Source organism: Nerophis ophidion, linkage group LG04, assembly GCF_033978795.1.
Source record: "Nerophis ophidion isolate RoL-2023_Sa linkage group LG04, RoL_Noph_v1.0, whole genome shotgun sequence".
NCBI classification, from domain to species: Eukaryota; Metazoa; Chordata; class Actinopteri; order Syngnathiformes; family Syngnathidae; genus Nerophis; species Nerophis ophidion.
The window spans coordinates 14,738,466-14,760,965 of NC_084614.1; the positions used below are offsets into that span (position 1 = coordinate 14,738,466).

At 39.1% G+C, this 22,500-nt stretch overlaps 1 protein-coding gene across 3 annotated transcripts in view; it reads right to left on the bottom strand.

Annotated features, from left to right (window-relative positions):
- Nucleotides 1-22,500, bottom strand: part of runx1t1 (RUNX1 partner transcriptional co-repressor 1) — a 102,139-nt gene that overhangs the window by 30,838 nt on the left and 48,801 nt on the right. For all 3 annotated transcript variants that reach the window (XM_061897182.1, XM_061897181.1, XM_061897183.1), the window contains exons 3-5: nucleotides 17,974-18,215; nucleotides 11,572-11,661; nucleotides 5,629-5,810 (exon numbers count right to left, since the gene is read on the bottom strand). In XM_061897182.1, coding sequence (XP_061753166.1) covers nucleotides 5,629-5,810; nucleotides 11,572-11,661; nucleotides 17,974-18,215 — 514 coding nt within the window. The remainder of the gene's footprint in view (nucleotides 1-5,628; nucleotides 5,811-11,571; nucleotides 11,662-17,973; nucleotides 18,216-22,500) is intronic.

A 22,500-nucleotide genomic window follows, 5' to 3' on the forward strand; every position in this document is an offset into this window, starting at 1 on the left:
AGTGTGTGTTTGTTAAAGTGTCTCATTGTGTGTTTGTGAAAGTGTGTGTTTGTGAAAGTGTCTCATTGTGTGTTTGTGAAGTGTGTGTTTTTTAAAGTGTCTCATTGTGTGTTTGTGAAAGTGTCTCATTGTGTGTTAGTGAAAGTGTGTGTTTGCAAACGTGTCTTGTTGTGTGTTTGTGTTAGTGTGTGTTTGTGAAAGTGTCTCATTGTGTCTTTGTGGAGTGTCTCATTGTGTGTTTGTGAAAGTGTGTGTTTGTTAAAGTGTCTCATTGTGTGTTTGTGAAAGTGTGTGTTTGTTAAAGTGTCTCATTGTGTGTTTGTTTAAATAAATGATAAATGGGTTGTACTTGTATAGCGCTTTTCTACCTTCAAGGTACTCAAAGCGCTTTGACACTACTTCCACATTTACCCATTCACACACACATTCACACACTGATGGAGGGAGCTGCCATGCAAGGCGCCAACCAGCACCCATCAGAGCAAGGGTGAAGTGTCTTGCTCAGGACACAACGGACGTGACGAGGTTGGTTCTAGGTGGGATTTGAACCCGTGCCCCTCGGGTTGCGCACGGCCACTCTCCCCACTGCATTGTGTGTTTGTGTAGTGTGTTTGTGAAAGTGTCTCATTGTGTGTTTGTGTAGTGTGTTTGTGAAAGTGTCATTGTGTGTTTGTGTAAGTGTCTCATCGTGTGTTTGTGAAAGTGTCCTATTGTGTGTTTGTGAAAGTGTCTCATTGTGTGTTTGTGCAAGTGTGTGTTTGTGAAAGTGCCTCATTGTGTGTTTTTGTAGTGTGTTTGGAAAGTGTCTCATTGTGTGTCTGTGTAGTGTGTTTGTGAAAGTGTCTTATTGTGTGTTTGTGTAAGTGTATGTTTGTGAAAGTGTCTCATTGTGTGTTTGTGAAAATGTCCTATTGTGTGTTTGTGTATGTGTGTGTTTGTGAAAGTGTCTCATTATGTGCTTATGTAGTGTGTGTTTCTGAAAGTGCCTTATTGTGTTTTTGTGCAAGTGTGTGTTTGTGAAAGTGTCTCATTGTGTGTTTGTGAATGTGTCTCATTGTGTGTTTGTGGAAGTGTGTGTTTGTGAAAGTGTTTGTTTGTGGGAGTGTCTCATTGTGTGCATGTGTCTCATTGTGTGTTTGTGAAAGTGTCTCATTGTGTGTTTGTAAAGTGTGTCATTGTGAAAGTGTCTCATTGTGTGTTTGTCAAAGTGTCTCATTGTGTGTTTGTAAAATGTGTTTCTGAAAGTGTCTCATTATATTCGTCAAAGTGTCTCATTGTGTGTTTGTGAAAGTTTGTGTTTTGAAAGTGTGTTTGTGAAACTTTCACAAACACACAATGAGACACTTTGAGTTTGTGAAAGTGTCCCATTGTGTGTTTGTGTAATTGTGTGTTTGTGAAAGTGTCTTATTGTGTGTTTGTTAAGTATGTTTGTAAAAGTGTCTCATTGTGTGTTTGTGAAAGTGTTTTTATTGTGTGTTTGTGAAAGTGTCCCATTGTGTGTTTGTGTAAGCGTGTGTTTGTGAAAGTGTCTCTTTGTGTGTTTATGTAGTGGGTGTTTGTGAAAGTGCCTTATTGTGTTTGAGAAAGTGTCTCATTGTGTGTTTGCGTAGTGTGTTTGGGAAAGTGTCTCATTGTGTGTTTGTGTTAGTGTGTGTTTGTGAAAGTCTCTCATTGTGTGTTTGTGAAAGTGTCTCATTGTGTGTTTGCGAACTTGTCTCATTGTGTGTTTGTGAAAGTGTGTGTTTGTGAAAGTGTCTCATTGTGTTTGTGTAAGTGTGTGGTTGTGAAAGTGTCTCATTGTGTGTGTGTCAAAGTGTCTCATTGTGCGTTTGTCAAAGTGTGTGTTTGTTAAAGGGTCTAATTGTGTGTTTGTGTTATTGTGTGTTTGTGAAAGTGTCTCATTGTGTGTTTGTGAACGTTTCTTATTGTGTGTTTGTGAAAGTGTCTTATTGTGTGTGTGTCTCATTGTGTGTTTGTGTAAGTGTGTGTTTGTGAAAGTGTCTCATTGTGTTTTTGAGAAAGTTTCTCATTGTGTGTTTGTGTAAGCGTGTGTTTTTGAAAGTGTCTCATTGTGTGTTTGTGAACGTGTCTTATTGTGTGTTTGTGAACGTGTCTCATTGTGTGTTTGTGTAAGTGTGTGTTTGGGAAAGTGTCTCATTGTGTTTTTGAAAAAGTGTCTCATTGTGTGTTTGTGTAAGCGTGTGATTGTGAAAGTGTCTCATTGTGTGTTTAAGTAGTGGGTGTTTGTGAAAGTGCCTTATTGTGTGTTTGTGAAAGTGTCTCATTGTGTGTTTGTGAACATGTCTCATTGTGTGTTTGTGAACATGTCTCATTGTGTGTTTGTGAAAGTGTGTGTTTGTGAAAGTGTCTCATTGTGTTTGTGTAAGTGTTTGGTTGTGAAAGTGTCTCATTGTGTGTGTGTCAAAGTGTCTCATTGTGTGTTTGTGAAAGTGTGTTTTTGTTAAAGGGTCTAATTGTGTGTTTGTGTTATTGTGTGTAAGTGAAAGTGTCTCATTGTGTGTTTGTGAAAGTGCCTTATTGTGTGTTTGAGAAAGTGTCTCATTGTGTGTTTGCGTAGTGTGTTTGGGAAAGTGTCTCATTGTGTGTTTGTGTTAGTGTGTGTTTGTGAAAGTCTCTCATTGTGTGTTTGTGAAAGTGTCTCATTGTGTGTTTGCGAACTTGTCTCATTGTGTGTTTGTGAAAGTGTCTCATTGTGTTTGTGTAAGTGTGTGGTTGTGAAAGTGTCTCATTGTGTGTGTGTCAAAGTGTCTCATTGTGCGTTTGTCAAAGTGTGTGTTTGTTAAAGGGTCTAATTGTGTGTTTGTTTTATTGTGTGTTTGTGAAAGTGTCTCATTTTGTGTTTGTTTAAGTGTGTGTTTGTGAAAGTGTCTCATTGTGTTTTTGAGAAAGTTTCTCATTGTGTGTTTGTGTAAGCATGTGTTTTTGAAAGTGTCTCATTGTGTGTTTGTGAAAGTGTCTTATTGTGTGTGTGTCTCATTGTGTGTTTGTGAAAGTGTCTTATTGTGTGTGTGTCTCATTGTGTGTTTGTGAAAGTGTCTCATTGTGTTTTTGAAAAAGTGTCTCATTGTGTGTTTGTGTAAGCGTGTGTTTGTGAAAGTGTCTCATTGTGTGTTTAAGTAGTGGGTGTTTGTGAAAGTGCCTTATTGTGTGTTTGTGAAAGTGTCTCATTGTGTGTTTGTGTAGTGTGTGTTTGTGAAAGTGTCTCATTGTGTGTTTGTGAAAGTGTCTCACTGTGTTTTTGAAAAAGTGTCTCATTGTGTGTTTGTGTAAGCGTGTGTTTGTGAAAGTGTCTCATTGTGTGTTTAAGTAGTGGGTGTTTGTGAAAGTGCCTTATTGTGTGTTTGTGAAAGTGTCTCATTGTGTGTTTGTGTAGTGTGTGTTTGTGAAAGTGTCTCATTGTGTGTTTGTGAAAGTGTCTCATTGTGTGTTTGTGAACGTGTCTCATTGTGTGTTTGTGAAAGTGTGTGTTTGTGAAAGTGTCTCATTGTGTTTGTGTAAGTGTGTGGTTGTGAAAGTGTCTCATTGTGTGTGTGTCAAAGTGTCTCATTGTGCGTTTGTCAAAGTGTGTGTTTGTTAAAGGGTCTAATTGTGTGTTTGTGTTATTGTGTGTTTGTGAAAGTGTCTCATTGTGTGTTTGTGAACGTGTCTTATTGTGTGTTTGTGAACGTGTCTCATTGTGTGTTTGTGTAAGTGTGTGTTTGGAATGTGTCTCATTGTGTTTTTGAAAAAGTGTCTCATTGTGTGTTTGTGTAAGCGTGTGATTGTGAAAGTGTCTCATTGTGTGTTTAAGTAGTGGGTGTTTGTGAAAGTGCCTTATTGTGTGTTTGTGAAAGTGTCTCATTGTGTGTTTGTGAACATGTCTCATTGTGTGTTTGTGAACATGTCTCATTGTGTGTTTGTGAAAGTGTGTGTTTGTGAAAGTGTCTCATTGTGTTTGTGTAAGTGTTTGGTTGTGAAAGTGTCTCATTGTGTGTGTGTCAAAGTGTCTCATTGTGTGTTTGTGAAAGTGTGTTTTTGTTAAAGGGTCTAATTGTGTGTTTGTGTTATTGTGTGTAAGTGAAAGTGTCTCATTGTGTGTTTGTGAAAGTGCCTTATTGTGTGTTTGAGAAAGTGCTCATTGTGTGTTTGCGTAGTGTGTTTGGGGAAGTGTCTCATTGTGTGTTTGTGTTAGTGTGTGTTTGTGAAAGTCTCTCATTGTGTGTTTGTGAAAGTGTCTCATTGTGTGTTTGCGAACTTGTCCTCATTGTGTGTTTGTGAAAGTGTCTCATTGTGTTTGTGTAAGTGGTGTGGTTGTGAAAGTGTCTCATTGTGTGTGTGTCAAAGTGTCTCATTGTGCGTTTGTCAAAGTGTGTGTTTGTTAAAGGGTCTAATTGTGTGTTTGTTTTATTGTGTGTTTGTGAAAGTGTCTCATTTTGTGTTTGTGTAAGTGTGTGTTTGTGAAAGTGTCTCATTGTGTTTTTGAGAAAGTTTCTCATTGTGTGTTTGTGTAAGCATGTGTTTTTGAAAGTGTCTCATTGTGTGTTTGTGAAAGTGTCTTATTGTGTGTGTGTCTCATTGTGTGTTTGTGAAAGTGTCTTATTGTGTGTGTGTCTCATTGTGTGTTTGTGAAAGTGTCTCATTGTGTTTTTGAAAAAGTGTCTCATTGTGTGTTTGTGTAAGCGTGTGTTTGTGAAAGTGTCTCATTGTGTGTTTAAGTAGTGGGTGTTTGTGAAAGTGCCTTATTGTGTGTTTGTGAAAGTGTCTCATTGTGTGTTTGTGTAGTCTGTGTTTGTGAAAGTGTCTCATTGTGTGTTTGTGAAAGTGTCTCACTGTGTTTTTGAAAAAGTGTCTCATTGTGTGTTTGTGTAAGCGTGTGTTTGTGAAAGTGTCTCATTGTGTGTTTAAGTAGTGGGTGTTTGTGAAAGTGCCTTATTGTGTGTTTGTGAAAGTGTCTCATTGTGTGTTTGTGTAGTGTGTGTTTGTGAAAGTGTCTCATTGTGTGTTTGTGAAAGTGTCTCATTGTGTGTTTGTGAACGTGTCTCATTGTGTGTTTGTGAAAGTGTATGTTTGTGAAAGTGTCTCATTGTGTTTGTGTAAGTGTTTGGTTGTGAAAGTGTCTCATTGTGTGTGTGTCAAAGTGTCTCATTGTGTGTTTGTGAAAGTGTGTTTTTGGTTAAAGGGTCTAATTGTGTGTTTGTGAAAGTGTGTGTTTGTGAAAGTGTCTCATTGTGTGTTTGTGAACGTGTCTCATTGTGTGTTTGTGAAAGTGTGTCATTGAGTTTGTGTAAGTGTGAGGTTGTGAAAGTGTCTCATTGTGTGTGTGTCAAAGTGTCTCATTGTGTGTTTGTGAAAGTGTGTTTTTGTTAAAGGGTCTAATTGTGTGTTTGTGTTATTGTGTGTTTGTCAAAGTGTCTCATTGTGTGTTTGTGAAAGTGTCTCATTGTGTGTTTGTGTAAGTGTGTGTTTATGAAAGTGTCTCATTGTGTTTTTGAGAAAGTGTCTCATTGTGTGTTTGTGTAAGCGTGTGTTTGTGAAAGTGTCTCATTGTGTGTTTATGTAGTCTGTTTGTGAAAGTGTCTCATTGTGTAACATATGTCTTATATATGCATTACAAAAAAACCCGTCTACCTGTCGGGGGTCCGCCTCTTCCCGTTGTCATTGAGGTCCAGCAGCAGCTCGGAGGAGTCCACTGGGGAGGTGGTGCTGGTGTCCAGCAGCAGCTGCTCGTGCTGGGCCAGGTACTGGGCCGGGTTCTGCTTGGCCAGTCGGGCGCAGTGAAGGAGCTCCCTCTGCAGGAGAGGCAGGTTGGCCTGCAAGGGGGGGGGGGGGGGGGGGGGGGGGGGGGGGGGAAAGAAAAAAACAACAACATCACCAGGAGTTCAACAGAACCTTCACGGTACAGACGGGAAGGGATTCATACTCTCCCGTAAGAGGAAGAGGGGGGGCGGAGGGGGGTGTTACTGAAAATGACTGCTGAAAATGATGGAAAGCGCCACTCTACATGGCAACTGAGACTGTGGTCCAAAAATGGAGCAAAACACCCACCACTCAATTTGTCACGCTTCATGTGTCAGGTAAACCGCGATGAATGGATCTCATCCTGCGCCATCTTGTGGCGTAAATAGATGTCTACACCAGGAGGCTGATGCCAGTGCTAACAAGATGGAAGTACACGCCAGTTTTATGAAAAGAATGACATTGATCTGCGAGTCACTAAGAGCTGCCATCTTTTCATGTAAGACACGAGTTCGTGCAGGTGAAGGCGGCGTGGACTTCAAAGGCGGCGCCGGCAAGCGGGTGAAAGTGTTGCATCATACTTGACGTCTTTGGAGGGTAAAAACACCTTTTGTGCTTTTTCTCTTCTTTTTTCAGTTGAAAATGCTACAAAGACAACATATTTGATGTTCAAACTGATCAACTTTTTTTTTGGCAAATAATCATTAACTTTAGAATTTGATGCCAGCAACACGTGACAAAGAAGTTGGGAAAGCTGGCAATAAATACTGATAAAGTTGAGGAATGCTCATCAAACACTTATTTGGAACATCCCACAGGTGTGCAGGCTAATTGGGAACAGGTGGGTGCCTTGATTGGGTATAAAAACAGCTACCCAAAAAATGCTTAGTCTTTCACAAGAAAGGATGGGGCGAGGTACACCCCTTTGTCCACAACTGCGTGAGCAGATAGTCAAACAGTTTAAGAACAACGTTTCTCAAAGTGCAATTGCAAGAAATTTAGGGATTTCAACATCTACGGTCCATAATGTCATCAAAAGGTTCAGAGAATCTGGACATATCACTCCATGTAAGCGGCATGGCCGGAAAGCAACATTGAATGACCGTGACCTTCCAATCCTCAGACGGCACTGTATCAAAAACCGACATCAATCTCTAAAGGATATCACCACATGGGCTCAGGAACACTTCAGAAAACCACTGTCACTAAATACAGTTTGTCGCTACATCTGTAAGTGGAAGTTAAAGGGGAACATTATCACCAAACCGATGTAAGCGTCAATATATACCTTGATGGTGCAGAAAAAGGACCATATATTTTTTTAACCGATTTCCGAACTCTAAATGGGTGAATTTTGGCGAATTAAACGCCTTTCTGTTTATTGCTCTGGTGGCGATGACGTCAGAACGTGACGTCACCGAGGTAATACTGCCACCATTTTCATTTTCTACACATTACACACACGGGTCTCAGCTCTGTTATTTTCCGTTTTTTCGACTATTTTTTGGAACCCTGGAGAAATCATGCCTGGTCGGTGTGTTGTCGGAGGGTGTAACAACACTAACAGGGAGGGATTCAAGTTGCACCGAAGATGCGAAAGTGTCTGCCGCCAGACCCCCATTGAATGTGCCAGAGTGTCTCCACATTTTACCGGCGATGACAGACATGGCACAGAGATGTATGGATAACCTGCAGATGCATTTGCTACGATAAAGTCAACAAAATCACAAAGGTGAGTTTTGTTGTTGACTTATGTGCTAATCAGACATATTTGGTTGCGGCGTGACTGCCAGCTAATCGATGCTAACATGCTACACTAATCGATGCAAACATGCTACGCTAATCGATGCTAACATGCTATTTACCGGCGATGACCGACATGGCACAGAGATGTATGGATAACCTGCAGATGCATTTGAAACTATATTACGTTTCCTTCCACCCACATTTAATGCGAAACAAACACTTACCAATCGATGGATTTAAGTTGCTCCATTATCACAAAATGCGAAAGTCCTGATCGTTTGGGCCGCACATTTTACCGGCGATGCTAACGCAGCTATTCGGCCATGCTATGACTATGAATAGCGTCAATAGCGATTTGCTCAATAGCTTCAGTTTCTTCTTCAATACTTTCATACTCCAACCATATGTTTCAATACATTCGTAATCTGTTGAATCGCTTAAGCCGCCGAAATCAGAGTCTGAATCCGAGCTAATGTCGCTATATCTTGCTGTGCTATTCCCATTGTTTGTTTACATTGGCAGCACTGTATGACGTCACAGGAAAATGGATAGTGGTTTCGAAGATAGCGAAAATAAGGCACTTTAAAGCTTTATTTAGGGATATTCCGGGACCAGAAAAAAAAAAAAAAAAAAAAAATACAACAAGTCACTGAGAACTGATTTTTATTGTTTTTAACCCTTTTGAAATTGTGATAATGTTCCCCTTTAAAGCTCTACTATGCAAAGTGAAAGCCCTTTATCAACAACATCCAGAAAGGCCGCCAGCTACTCTGGGCCCGAGATCCTCTAAGATGGACTGATGCAAAGTGGAAAAGTGTTCTGTGGTCTGACGAGTCCACATTTCAAATTGTTTTTGGAAATATTCGACATCATGTTATCCGGACCAAAGGGGAAGCGAACCATCCAGACTGTTATCGACGCAAAGTTCAAAAGCCAGCATCTGTGATGGTATGGGGGTGCGTTAGTGCCCAAGGCATGGGTAACTTACACATCTGTGAAGGCACCATTAATGCTGAAAGGTACATACAGGTTTTGGAGCAACATATGCTGCCATCTAAGTGCCGTCTTTTTCATGGACGCCCCTGCTTATTTCAGCAAGACAATGCCAAGACACATTCAGCACGTGTTACAACAGCGTGGCTTGGTAAACAAAGAGTACGGGTACTTTCTTAACACGCCTGCAGTCCAGACCTGTTTCCCATGGAAAATGTGTGACGCACAATGAAGCCTGAAATACGACAGCGGAGACCCGGGACTGTTGAACGACTGAAACTCTACATAAAACAAGAATGGGAAAGAATTCCACTTTCAAAGCTTCAACAATTAGTTTCTTCAGCTCCCAAACGTTTATTGAGTGTTGTTAAAAGAAAAGGTGATGTAACACAGTGGTGAACATGCCCTTTCCCAACTACTTTGGCATGTGTTGCAGCCATGAAATTTTAAGTTATTATTTGCCCAAAAAAAAAAGTTTATGAGTTTGAACATCAAATATGTTGTCTTTGTAGTTCATTCAATTGAATATGGGTTGAAAAGGATTTGCAAATCATTGTATTCTGTTTATATTTAGATCTAACACAATTTCTCAACTCATATGGAAACGGGTCTTGTATATATATATATATATATATATATATATATATATATATATATATATATATATATATATATATATATATATATATATACACACACACACACCCTTTCTAGATATATAAATATTTGTATTTACAACATTAATAATATACTATACAAGTATATAACACACACGGGGCGGCATAGCTCGGTTGGTAGAGTGGCCGTGCCAGCAATTTGAGGGTTGCAGGTTCGATTCCCGCTTGTGCCATCCTAGTTACTGCCGTTGTGTCCTTGGGCAAGACACTTTACCCACCTGCTCCCAGTGCCACCCACACTGGTTTAAATGTAACTTAGATATTGGGTGTCACTATGTAAAGCGCTTTAAGTCACTTGAGAAAAGCGCTATATAAATTTAATTCACTTCATTTCACTTCACACGCACGCACGCACGCACACACACACACTCTGCTGCCATATGCTCGCTGGCATTTAAGGTGAGGCGGTGGGAAGGCAGTAAAACGGGAGAAAATAAGCGATGGCTAAAAAAAAAAAAAAAGAGTTTCTCCTTGGAGTGTTGCAGCCATGCACTGAACATCTGCTGAGGAGAGAGAACCCTCAGAGGGGTGCGAGGGCCAAAGACACGTGTAGAGATTGGCAAGCGAGAAAGATGAGGAGTGTGAGCTCTTGTTTTTTTCCCCCTATCATCCCACCCTGACTCTTTTGTTTACAGAACCAGAATCAGAAAGACTTTATTCATCCCCGAGGGGAAATTAAAATTTTCGGCACAATCCCATTACGCCCACATGTGGGCAAATTATTTTCTCTCATGCATTCCAATTCATTGTGATGAGCGCTCACAAACACATTATAACGGGACTTTCGTCGGCATTGGGCAAATTCCTTAAATGCTGACTCATCATACAAACCCCCAAAAGCAGTGAAGTTGTCACGTTGTGTAAATTCTAAATAAAAACAGAATACAATGATTTGTAAATCCTTTTCAACTTATATTCAATTGAATAGACTGCAAAGACAAGATATTTCAGGTTCACACGTTGTTATTTTTTGCAAATATTAGCTCATTTGGAATTGGATGCCTGCAAAATGCTTAAAAAAAGCTGGCGCAAGCGGCAAAAAAGACTGAGAAAAGTGAGGAATGCTCATTAAACATTTATTTGGAACATCCCACAGGTGTGCAGGCTAATTGGGAACAGGTGGGTGCCATGATTGGGTATAAAAGCAGCTTCCATGAAATGCTCAGTCATTCACAAACAAGGATGGGGCGAGGGTCACCATTTTGTCAACAAATGCGTGAGCAAATTGTCGAACCGTTAAGAAATACATTTCTCGAACAAGGAATTTAGGGATTTCACCACCTACGGTCCGTAAAATCATCAAAAGGTTCAGAGAATCTGGAGAAATCCCTGCACATAAGCAATGATAATACAAACCTTGGATCCCTCAGGGGGTACTGCATCAAAAAGTGACATTAGTGTGTAAAGGATATCACCACATAGGCTCAGGGACACTTCAGAAAAAACACTGCCAGTAACTACAGTTGGTCGCTACATATGTAAGTACAAGTTAGAACTCTACTATGCAAAGCCAAAGACATTTATCAACAACACCCAGAAACGCCGCTGGGTTCACTGAGCCCGAGCTCAACTAAGATGGACTGATGCAAAGTGGAAAAGTGTTCTGTGTCTGACGAGTCCACATTTCAAAATGTTTTTGGAAACTGTGGACCTTGTGTCCTCCGGAACAAAGAGGAAATTAACCATATGCGCAAAGTTGAAAAGCCAGCATCTGTGATGGTATGAGGGGTGTATTAGTGCCCAAGGCATGGGTAACTTACACATCTGTGAAGGCACCATTAATGCTGAAAGGTATATACAGCTTTTGGAGCAACATATGTTGCCATCCAAGCAACGTTATCCTGGACGCCCCTGTTTATTTCAGCTAGACAATGCCTTCACGTTGTTTCCCCCCCTACACAGTGGAGTTTTACAAGCCTTCTTCTTGGTAGGTTCAAAGACATGCTTTGGCTTCTCGTGTAACACAAATGTTTTTGCGATAACTTAGAAACAATTATTCTAATGGGTTTGTTTTTGTGATTGATGCTGTATTACTGCCTTTTCCCGAGGTTCGACCAAAACACTATTCTTTTTTCAGATAAAGTATGTCTTTTGCTCAACCTCCCTCACAAAAAACGCGAAACTCCGCCCAATAACACGGTACATTTCTTTGTCCAAAACACGCCGACAGTGCTGAGGGGTAAAGTGCGATGAGCGGTTCAACAAGAAGACATTTTAAAACTAGGCAAACACACGCTTCAAGCGGAGGTTGCCTACAGCCACAGCTTTGCTTTAGAGCGGTGATGTGGCGACCTTGGCAGACGGGGAATCGAAAAGAAGCGTCGATTGCGTGATGGATGAAGGATCAGAGGTGTGGCTTCCATCGACCATTTGTCATGTTGGATGAAAAGGGAGGAGGAAATGCTGAGTCAGTTCCTACCTTCAGGAAGGGAATGACGAAAGGTCTCAGCGGGAAGTTGGTGGCTTCTTGGAGCTTGGAGTGGAAGTCCTCGATGGTCAGCGTGGAATTCTGCGGGCGGAGAAACACGTGAGTGTGTGTGTGTGTGTGTTGTAAACTCGCCAAACAGGAACCTCACGCACAAAAGAAAAATATCTTCCTTTTTTATTTGTCCGACAAAATCAAGTCTATCAACCGAAGCAAATTCATCCTTTGATGCTTCTTGGAAATCTGCACTTTTATTTCAATTAATGCGCTGAAATCATTCTTTTTTTTTTTTGGGCTTAATCGTGATTATATGGGGTTTATTACTTGCTTGCATAATTTCAATTATTTTTGAAAAGACAAATATTTGGGGATTTTACTGTTAAGAATGTCATATTTATAATTAGAATCAGAATCAGAAATACTGTATTAATCCCCGAGGGGAAGTGCTAGCAAGCTAAAGTGCTAGCAAGCAAGATCATTGGTTGTTTTTTTAAATTGTTTTTAGTGTTTTTTTTCTCCAAAATCTTTATTAATTTCTGTATTCATATTAATTCGTAATAATCATAAACAACAAGATGAAGTTTGATTAAACTCACTTAAACAGCCCCAGAAGCATGCGAGCTAGCTAAATCGCTAGCAAGCAAGGTGGATCTTTTTTTTATAATTAGTTTGCATTTTATAATTGCATTTAAATAAAAACATTGTTTTTCTATATTTATATTCATTTGTAATATCTATAATCATAAACAACAACAAGATGATGTTGAGTAAACTCACTTAAACAGCCCCGAGTCGTGCTAGCAGGCTAACTCGCTAGCTAGCAAGATGGATGTTCACATTTTGTCGTGTTTTATAACCGCGTTTAAACAAAAAATATTGAGATTCTATATTTATATACATTTGTAATATCTATAATCATAAACAACAACAAGATGAGGTTTAATTAAACTCCCTTAAACAGCCCCAGGATCGTGCTAGCAAGCTAAATCGCTAGCTAGCTAGCAAGCGAGGTGGACGTTTTTTTTTTTTGTTTGTTTGCATTTTATAATTGCATTTAGACCAAACACATTGTGTTTCTATATAAATAATTATTTGTAATATCTATAATCATAAACAACAACAAGATGAGGTTTAATCAAACTCCCTTAAACAGCCCCAGGATCATGCTAACGAGCTAAATCGCTAGCTAGCAAGCAAGGATGTTTAGATGTTGTTTGCATTTTTTAACGCATTTGAACAAAAAACATTGTGTTTCTATATTTATATTCATTTGTAATATCTGTAATCATAAACAACAACAAGGTGAGGTTTATTTGAACTCACTTAAACAGCCCCAGGATCATGCTAACAAGATAAATCCCGAGCTAGAAGCTGGACGTTTTTATTTTATTTTGTTTGCATTTTATGATTGCATTTAAACAAAAAACATTGTGTTTCTATATAAATATTTATTTGTAACATCTATAATCATAAACAACAACAAGAAGATGTTAAGTAAACTCACTTAAACAGCCCCGAGTCATGCTAACAAGCTAACTCGCTAGCTAGCAAGGTGGACGTTTTTTTATTTTATTTTGTTTTCATTTTATAATTGCATTTAAACAAAAACATAGTATATTCATTTGTAATATGTGTAATCATAAACAACAAGCTGAGGTTTAATTAAACTCACTTGAACAGCCCCCAGTCATGCTAGCAGGCTAACTTGCTCGCTAGCAAGATGGGTGTTGTTTCAAACTAAAAACTTTGTGTTTCTATATTTATATTCATTTGTAATATCTGTAATCATAAACAACAACAAGAAAATGTTTAATTAAACTCACTTAAACAGCCCTGAGTCATGCTAGCTAGCTAACTTGTGAGCTATCAAGATGGATGTTTACATTTTGTTTGCATTTAATAATCGAATATAAACAAAAAACATTATGTTTCTATATCTATATTCATTTGTAATATCTGTAATCATAAACAACAACAATGTGAGGTTTAATTAAACTCACTTAAACAGCCCCCAGTCATGCTAGCAGGCTAATTCGCTAGCTAGCAAGGTGGACTCTTTTAAATGTTATTTTGTTTGCATCTTATAATTGCATTTAAACACAAACATTGTATATTCATTTGTAATATTTGTAATCATAAACAACAACAAGCTGAGGTTAAATTAAACTCACTTAAACAGCCCCGAGTCATGCTAGCAGGCTAACTCGCGAGCTAGCAAGGTGGGTGTTGTTTACATTTTGTTTGCATTTTATAATCACATATAAACAAAAAAACACTATGTTTTTATATTTATATTCATTTGTAATATCTGTAATCATAAACAACAACAAGATAAGGTTTAATTAAACTCACTTAAACAGCCCCGAGTCATGCTAGCAGGCTAACTCGCTAGCTAGCAAGATGTATGTTCACATTTTGTCGTGTTTTATAACCGCATTTAAACAAAAAACAATGAGATTCTATATTTATATTCATTTTTAATATCTATAACTATAAACAACAACAACAACAACAAGATGAGGTTTAATTAAACTCACTTAAACAGCCCTGAGTCATGCTAACAAGCTAAATCGCTAGCTAGCAAGGTGGATGTTTACATTTTATTTGCATTTTATGATTGCATTTAAACAAAAAACTTTGTGTTTCTATATTTATATTCATTCGTAATATCTATAATCATAAACAACAAGATGAGGTTTAAGTAAACTCACTTAAGTCTTGCAGAGTCATGCTAACAAGCTAAATCGCTAGCTAGCAAGCAAAGATGTTTACATTTTGTTTTGTTTGCATTTTATAATTGTATTTAAACAAAAACATTGTATATTAATTTGTAATATCTGTAATCATAAACAACAACAAGGTGAGGTTTAATTAAACTCATTTAAACAGCCCAGAGTCATGCTAGCAGGCTAACTCGCTAGATGGGTGTTGTTTACATTTTGTTGTGTTTTGTTTGTATTTAGTAGCGGAATTCAAATTTTTTTTTTTTTAAACCACGGTGCCATAATCTTTCTTTGATTTTAGTGATTTTGGAGTGTAAAAAAGTTGAAAAATGAAACTATTGCGACCTGTCAATCACACCCCCCCCCCACCCCCAGAGGCGGGTGGGATGATTGACAGGTGAGTGTCCACCTGGGGGAGGAGCGGCATGTCAATAGGAAAGAAAATCAGATCTGAGTTTTGTTAGCGCTCTCCCACGTGTGTGTGTGTGTGTGTGTGTGTGTGTGTGAGCCAGTGAGGCGGCTAATGAGCGGCGCGGGGGCGGGACAAGAGGAAACAAACAAACAGGGCAAAAAGGAGGCTAATTAAAACCTAATCTCCTCCTCCTGCGCTGTGTGTGTGTGTGTGTGTGTGCGTGTGTGTGTGTGTGTGTATTCCCCAGCTGGCACACATCAATCTTCACCATCGCCTCGTCTATTGGATGGCTAATCACCGCCATGATGCATTTTTCATGTCTGCAGTCCTAGACGTCATAACAAAGGAGCCAACATGGCCGACAAATGTAGATTTTTTTTTTTAAGTGACCATTAAGCAGGAACCCACTTGACACTATAATAATGTTACAGAATATTTAGGTCATTATTTGATTGGAGCTACATGCTAACATTACATTTTCATTTCATAATAGGTTAGCAACACTAGCATAGCTATGTCAGCTACCTGCTAAAATTACATTTTATTAGCATGCTAAGTTAGCAACACTAGCATAGCTATGTGAGCTACATACTAACATTATATTTTAACATCATACTAGGTTAGGAACAGTAGCATAGCTATGTGAGCTACATGCTAACATTACATTTTAACTTCATGCTAGGTTAGCGACATTAGCATAGCTACGGGAGCTACCTGCTAATATTACATTTTAACTTCATGCTAGGTTAGCAACACTATCATAGCTATGTGAGCTACATGCTAACATCACATCTTAAAATCGTGCTAAGTTAACAACAGCACAGCAAGGTGAGGTACATGCTAACATTAACTTTTACCATCATGCTAAGTTAGTGATAGTAGCATAACTATGTCAGCTATCGGCTAAAATTACATTTTAACAGTATGCTAAGTTAGCAACACTAGCATAGCTATGTGAGCTACATACTAACATTATATTTTAACATCATACTAGGTTAGCAACACTAGCATGGCTTTACATTGTAACATAACGCTAGGTTAGTGATACTAGCATAGCTATGTCAGCTACCTGCTAGAATTACATTTTAACAGCATGCTAAGTTAGCAACACTAGCAAAGCTATGTGAGCTACATACTAACATTATATTTTAACATCATACTAGGTTAGCAACACTAGCATGGCTTTACATTGTAACATCACGCTAGGTTAGTGATAGTAGCATAGCTATGTCAGCTACCTGCTAGAATTACATTTTAACAGCATGCTAAGTTAGCAACACTAGCAAAGCTATGTGAGCTACATACTAACATTATATTTTAACATCATACTAGGTTAGCAACACTAGCATGGCTTTACATTGTAACATCACGCTAGGTTAGTGATACTAGCATAGCTATGAGAGCTCCATACTAACATTATATTTTAACATCATACTAGGTTAGGAACAGTAGCATAGCTATGTGAGGTACATGCTAACATTACATTTTAACTTCATGCTAGGTTAGTGACATTAGCATAGTTACGTGAGCTACCTGCTAATATTACATTTTAACTTCATGCTAGGTTAGCAACACTATCATAGCTATGTGAGCTACATGTTAACATCACATTTTAACATCGTGCTAAGTTAACAACAGCACAGCAAGGTGAGGTACATGCTAACATTAACTTTTACCATCATGCTAAGTTAGTGATAGTAGCATAACTATGTCAGCTATCGGCTAAAATTACATTTTAACAGCATGCTAAGTTAGCAACACTAGCATAACTATGTGAGCTACATACTAACATTATATTTTAACATCATACTAGGTTAGCAACACTAGCATGGCTTTACATTGTAACATAACGCTAGGTTAGTGATACTAGGATAGCTATGGGAGCTACATGCTAACATTATATTTAAACATGATGCTAAGTTAATGATACTATCATAGCTATGTGAGCTACATGCTAACATTATATTTAAGCATCATGCTAGGTTAGGAAAAGTAGCATAGCTATGTGAGCTACATGCTAACATTACATTTTAACTTCATGCTAGGTTAGCACACTATCATAGCTATGTGAGCTACATGCTAACATCACATTTTAACATTGTGCTAAGTTAACAACAGCACAACTAGGTGAGGTACATGCTAACATTAACTTTTACCATCATGCTAGGTTAGTGATAGTAGCATAGCTATGTCAGCTACCTGCTGAAATTACATTTTAACAGCATGCTAAGTTAGCCACACTAGCATAGCTATGTGAGCTACATACTAACATTATATTTTAACATCGTGCTAAGTTAACAACAACAACACAGCTAGGTGAGCTACATGCTAACATTAAATTTTACCATCATGCTAGGTTAGCAACACCATCATAGCTATGTGAGCTACATGCCAACATTATATTTAAACATCATGCTAAATTAGGAACAGTAGCATAGCTATGTGAGCTACATGCTAACATTACATTTTAACTTCATGCTAGGTTAGCGACACTAGCACAGCTACATGAGCTGCCTGCTACTATTACATTTAAACGTCATGCTAGGTTAGCAAGACTATCATAGCTATGTGAGCTACATGCTAACATCACATTTTAACATTGTGCTAAGTTAACAACAGCACAGCTAGGTGAAGTACATGCTAACATTAGATTTTAACATCATCCTAAGTCAATGATACTAGCATAGCTATGTGAGCTACAGGCTAACATTATATTTGAACATCATGCTAGGTTAGTGATAGTAGCATAGCTATGTCAGCTACCTGCTAAAATTACATTTTAACAGCATGCTAAGTTAGCAATACTATCATAGCTACAGCATGTGAGCTACATGCTAACATCACATTGTTATCATCGTGCTAAGTTAACAACAACAGCACAGCTAGGTGAGCTACATGCTAACATTAAATTTGACCATCATGCCAGGTTAGCAACACCATCATAGCTGTGTGAGCTACATGCTAACATCACATTTTAACATCGTGCTAAGTTAACAACAACAGCACAGCTAGGTGAGCTACATGCTAACATTAAATTTGACCATCATGCCAGGTTAGCAACACCATCATAGCTATGTGAGCTATATGCTAACATCACATTTTACATCAGGCTAAGTCTGCGTGTGTCACTGAAGAAAAACTCCACCAACAAACTACGACAGAGGGATAGTTCGAGAGCTGCATTTTAAGATGTGGAGTGAAGCCCGCCTTTTTTGTTTTCTTTTTTCAAGCAATGGTGAAATTGGGCGGAGTGGGACTCACCACCAGGCCGAGCACCAACGTGCGCACACGCTCGCCGATCTCGGGCGAGATGTCGTTGCCGAACTGCTGCAGCGTAGTGAGGAAGCGCTTCAGCTTGCTGAGCTGCCGGGCGCCGCACGCCGGGGGCAGCTGCTGATTGGCCAGCGAGGACGAGGAGGAGGAGCCCGGCCCGTTGCTGTAGCCGCCGGGCGGCGACGGCGCTCCGTTGAGGGCGGCGGGCGAGTGGCTGCTGCCGTTGGTCACTGCGGGGGGTGGGGGGGGGGCAAAAGGGAGAGGGGCTTAAGGTCGGCCAATCGGGGATCGGCCTGTGGGTCATGTGAGTGAATCCCACATTTTTTAGGCAGATTTGAAAATAACACCATATTTTTACAGTAAAACTCTGGCCACAGAACTTCCACTTCTACTGTAAAATTTACAGTTGTTTTTACAGTGCTTTGCTGTAAATTAAAAAACACTATTTTATTTTTACTGTAAAATTTTGACAACCTACCTGTCATTGTTTTTTTTAACCGTAAATTCCACGGTACTTTTTACAGTACATTACTGTAAATGGAAAAACAGTTTTCATTTTATTTTTACTGTAAAATTCTGGCGATGCAACTGCCAGTTTTTTTTACCGTAAAATCTGAAGACTTTTGACTGTAAATTGAAAAACACAGTTTTATTTTTACAGTAAAATTCTGACAACCTACCATTCATTTTTTTTACCGTAAAAATCTATGGTCGTTTTTACAGTGCGTTACTGTAAATGGAAAAACGCTATTTGATTTTTACTGTAAAATTCTGTCAACCTGTCCTTTTTTTTACCGTAAAATCTACAGTCGTTTTTACAGTGCGTTACTGTAAATGGAAAAACACTTTCTTATTTTTACTGTAAACTTCAGACAACCTTCCTGTCTTTTTTTTTTTTTTTTAAATCTTAAAATCTATGATCGTTTTTACAGTGCATTACTGTAAATTGAAAAACACTATTTTATTTTTACTGTAAAATTCTGACAACCTACCTGTCATTATTTTTTTAACCGTAAATTCTACTGTACTTTTTACAGTGCATTACTGTAAATGGAAAAATGGTATGCTTTTTTTTTTACTGTAAAATTCTGTCAATCTAGCTGCCAGTTTTTTTTACTATAAAATCTGAAGACTTTTGACTGTAAATTGAAAAACACAATTTTATTTTTACAGTGAAATTCTGACAACCTACCAGTCATTTTTTTACCGTAAAATCTATGGTTGTTTTTACAGTGCGTTACTGTAAATGGAAAAACACTATCTCATTTTTACTATAAAATTCAGACAACCTTCCTGTCTTTTTCTTTTTTAATTGTAAAATCTATGGTCGTTTTTACAGTGCATTTCTGTTAATTGAAAAACAATATTTTATTTTTACTGTAAAATTCTACCTGTCATTTTTTTAACCGTAAATTATACTGTACTTTTTACAGTGCATTACTGTAAATGGAAAAATGGTATGCATTTTTTTTAACTGTAAAATTCTGTCAATCTAGCTGGCAGTTTTTTTTACCGTAAAATCTGAAGACTTTTGACTGTAAATTGAAAAACACAATTTTATTTTTACAGTAGAATTCTGACAACCTACCTGTCATTTTTTACCGTAAAATCTATGGTCATTTTTACAATGCGTTACTGAAAATGGAAAAACACAATCTTATTTTTACTGTAAAATTCAGACAACCTTCCTGTCTTATTTTTTTTTTTTAATCGTAAAATCTATGGTCGTTTTTACAGTGCATTTCTGTTAATTGAAAAACAATATTTTATTTTTACTGTAAAATTCTACCTGTCATTTTTTTAACCGTAAATTATACTGTACTTTTTACAGTGCATTACTGTAAATGGAAAAATGGTATGCATTTTTTTTTACTGTAAAATTCTGTCAATCTAGCTGCCAGTATTTTTTACTATAAAATCTGAAGACTTTTGACTGTAAATGGAAAAACACTATCTTATTTTTACTGTAAAATTCAGACAACCTTCCTGTCTTTTTCTTTTTTAATCGTAAAATCTATGGTCGTTTTTACAGTGCATTCCTGTAAATTGAAAAAAAGTATTTTATTTTTACTATAAAATTCTGACAACCTACCTGTCATTATTTTTTTAACCGTAAATTATACTGTACTTTTTACAGTGCATTACTGTAAATGGAAAAAAAGTATGCCTTTTTTTTTAACTGTAAAATTCTGTCAATCTAGCTGGCAGGTTTTTTTACCGTAAAATCTGAAGACTTTTGACTGTAAATTGAAAAACACAATTTTATTTTTACAGTAGAATTCTGACAACCTACCTGTCATTTTTTTACCGTAAAATCTATGGTCGTTTTTACAGTGTGTTACTGAAAATGGAAAAACACAATCTTATCTTTACTGTAAAATTCAGACAACCTTCCTGTTATTTTTACAGTAAGATTCTGACAACTAATTTGTCATTTTTTTTTTACTGTAAAATCTACGGTAGTTTTTACAGTGCATTACTGTAAATGGAAAAACGGTATTCATTTTATTTTTACTGTAAGATTCTGACCTGTCATTTTTTCAAACTGTAAAATCTACAGTCATTTTTACAGTGCTTTACCATAAATGGAAAAAAATAGTATTCATTTTATTTTTACTTAAAAATTCCGACAACTTACCTGTCATTTTTGTTTTACTGTAAAATATAAGGACTTTTTGTTTTTACAGTGCACTACTGTAAATGGACAAACGGGACCGCTGTTATTCTAATGGTAAAATTATGCTGAATAAACGGCCATTTTTAAACAGTAAAATTTTTTTTTTTACTGTAAATTAAAAAAAGTTTACAGTTTACTGTTATTTTTTTGGTCACTTTATCCATCCATCATCCATCCATCATCTTCCGCTTATCTGAGGTCGGGTCGCGGGGGCAGCAGCCTAAGCAGGGAAGCCCAGACCTCCCTATCTCCAGCCACTTCGTCTATCTCTTCCCGGGGGATCCCGAGACGTTCCCAGGCCAGCCGGGAGACATAGTCTTCCCAACGTGTCCTGGGTCTTCCCCGTGGCCTCCTACCAGCTGGACGTGCCCTAAAAACCTCCCTAGGGAGGCGTTCGGGTGGCATCCTGACCAGATGCCCGAACCACCTCATCTGGCTCCTCTGGATGTGGAGGAGCAGCGGCTTTACTTTGAGTTCCTCCCGCATGGCAGAGCTTCTCACCCTATCTCCAAGGGAGAGCCCCGCCATCCGGCGGAGGAAACTCATTTCGGCCACTTGTACCCGTGATCTTATCCTTTCGGTCATGACCCAAAGCTCATGATCATAGGTGAGGATGGGAACGTAGATCGACCGGTAAATTGAGAGCTTTGCCTTCCGGCTCAGCTCCTTCTTCACCACAACGGATCGATACAACGTCCGCATTACTGAAGACGCCGCACCGATCCGCCTGTCGATCTCACGATCCACTCTTCCCCCACTCGTGAACAAGACTCCTAGGTACTTGAACTCCTCCACTTGGGGCAGGGTCTCCTCCCCAACCCGGAGATGGCACTCCACCCTTTTCCGGGCGAGAACCATGGACTCGGACTTGGAGGTGCTGATTCTCATTCCAGTCGTTTCACACTCGGCTGCGAACCGATCCAGTGAGAGCTGGAGATCCCGGCCAGATGAAGCCATCAGGACCACATCATCTGCAAAAAGCAGAGACCTAATCCCCTGGCCACCAAACTGGATCCCCTCAACGCCTTGGCTGCGCCTAGAAATTCTGTCCATAAAAGTTATGAACAGAATGGGCGACAAAGGACAGCCTTGGCGGAGTCCAACCCTCACTGGAAACGTGTCCGACTTACTGCCAGCAATGCGGACCAAGCTCTGACACTGATCATACAGGGAGTGGACTGCCACAATAAGACAGTCCGGTACCCCATACTCTCTGAGCACTCCCCACAGGACTTCCAGAGGGACACGGTCGAATGCCTTCTCCAAGTCCACAAAGCACATGTAGACTGGTTGGGCAAACTCCCATGCACCCTCAAGAACCCTGCCGAGAGTATAGAGCTGGTCCACAGTTCCACGACCAGGACGAAAACCACACTGTTCCTCCTGAATCCGAGGTTCGACTATCCGGCGTAGCCTCCTCTCCAGTACACCTGAATAAACCTTACCGGGAAGGCTGAGGAGTGTGATCCCACGATAGTTGGAACACACCCTCCGGTCCCCCTTATTAAAGAGAGGGACCACCACCCCGGTCTGCCAATCCAGAGGTACCGCCCCCGATGTCCATGCGATGCTGCAGAGTCTTGTCAACCAAGACAGCCCCACAGCATCCAGAGCCTTAAGGAACTCCGGGCGGATCTCAGCTTTGCCGCCGAGGAGCTTTTTAACTACCTCAGCAACCTCAGTCCCAGAAATAGGAGAGCCCACTACAGATTCCCCAGGCACCGCTTCCTCAAAGGAAGACGTGTTGGTGGGATTGAGGAGGTCTTCGAAATATTCCCTCCACCGATCCACAACATCCGCAGTCGAGGTCAGCAGAACACCATCCGCACCATACACGG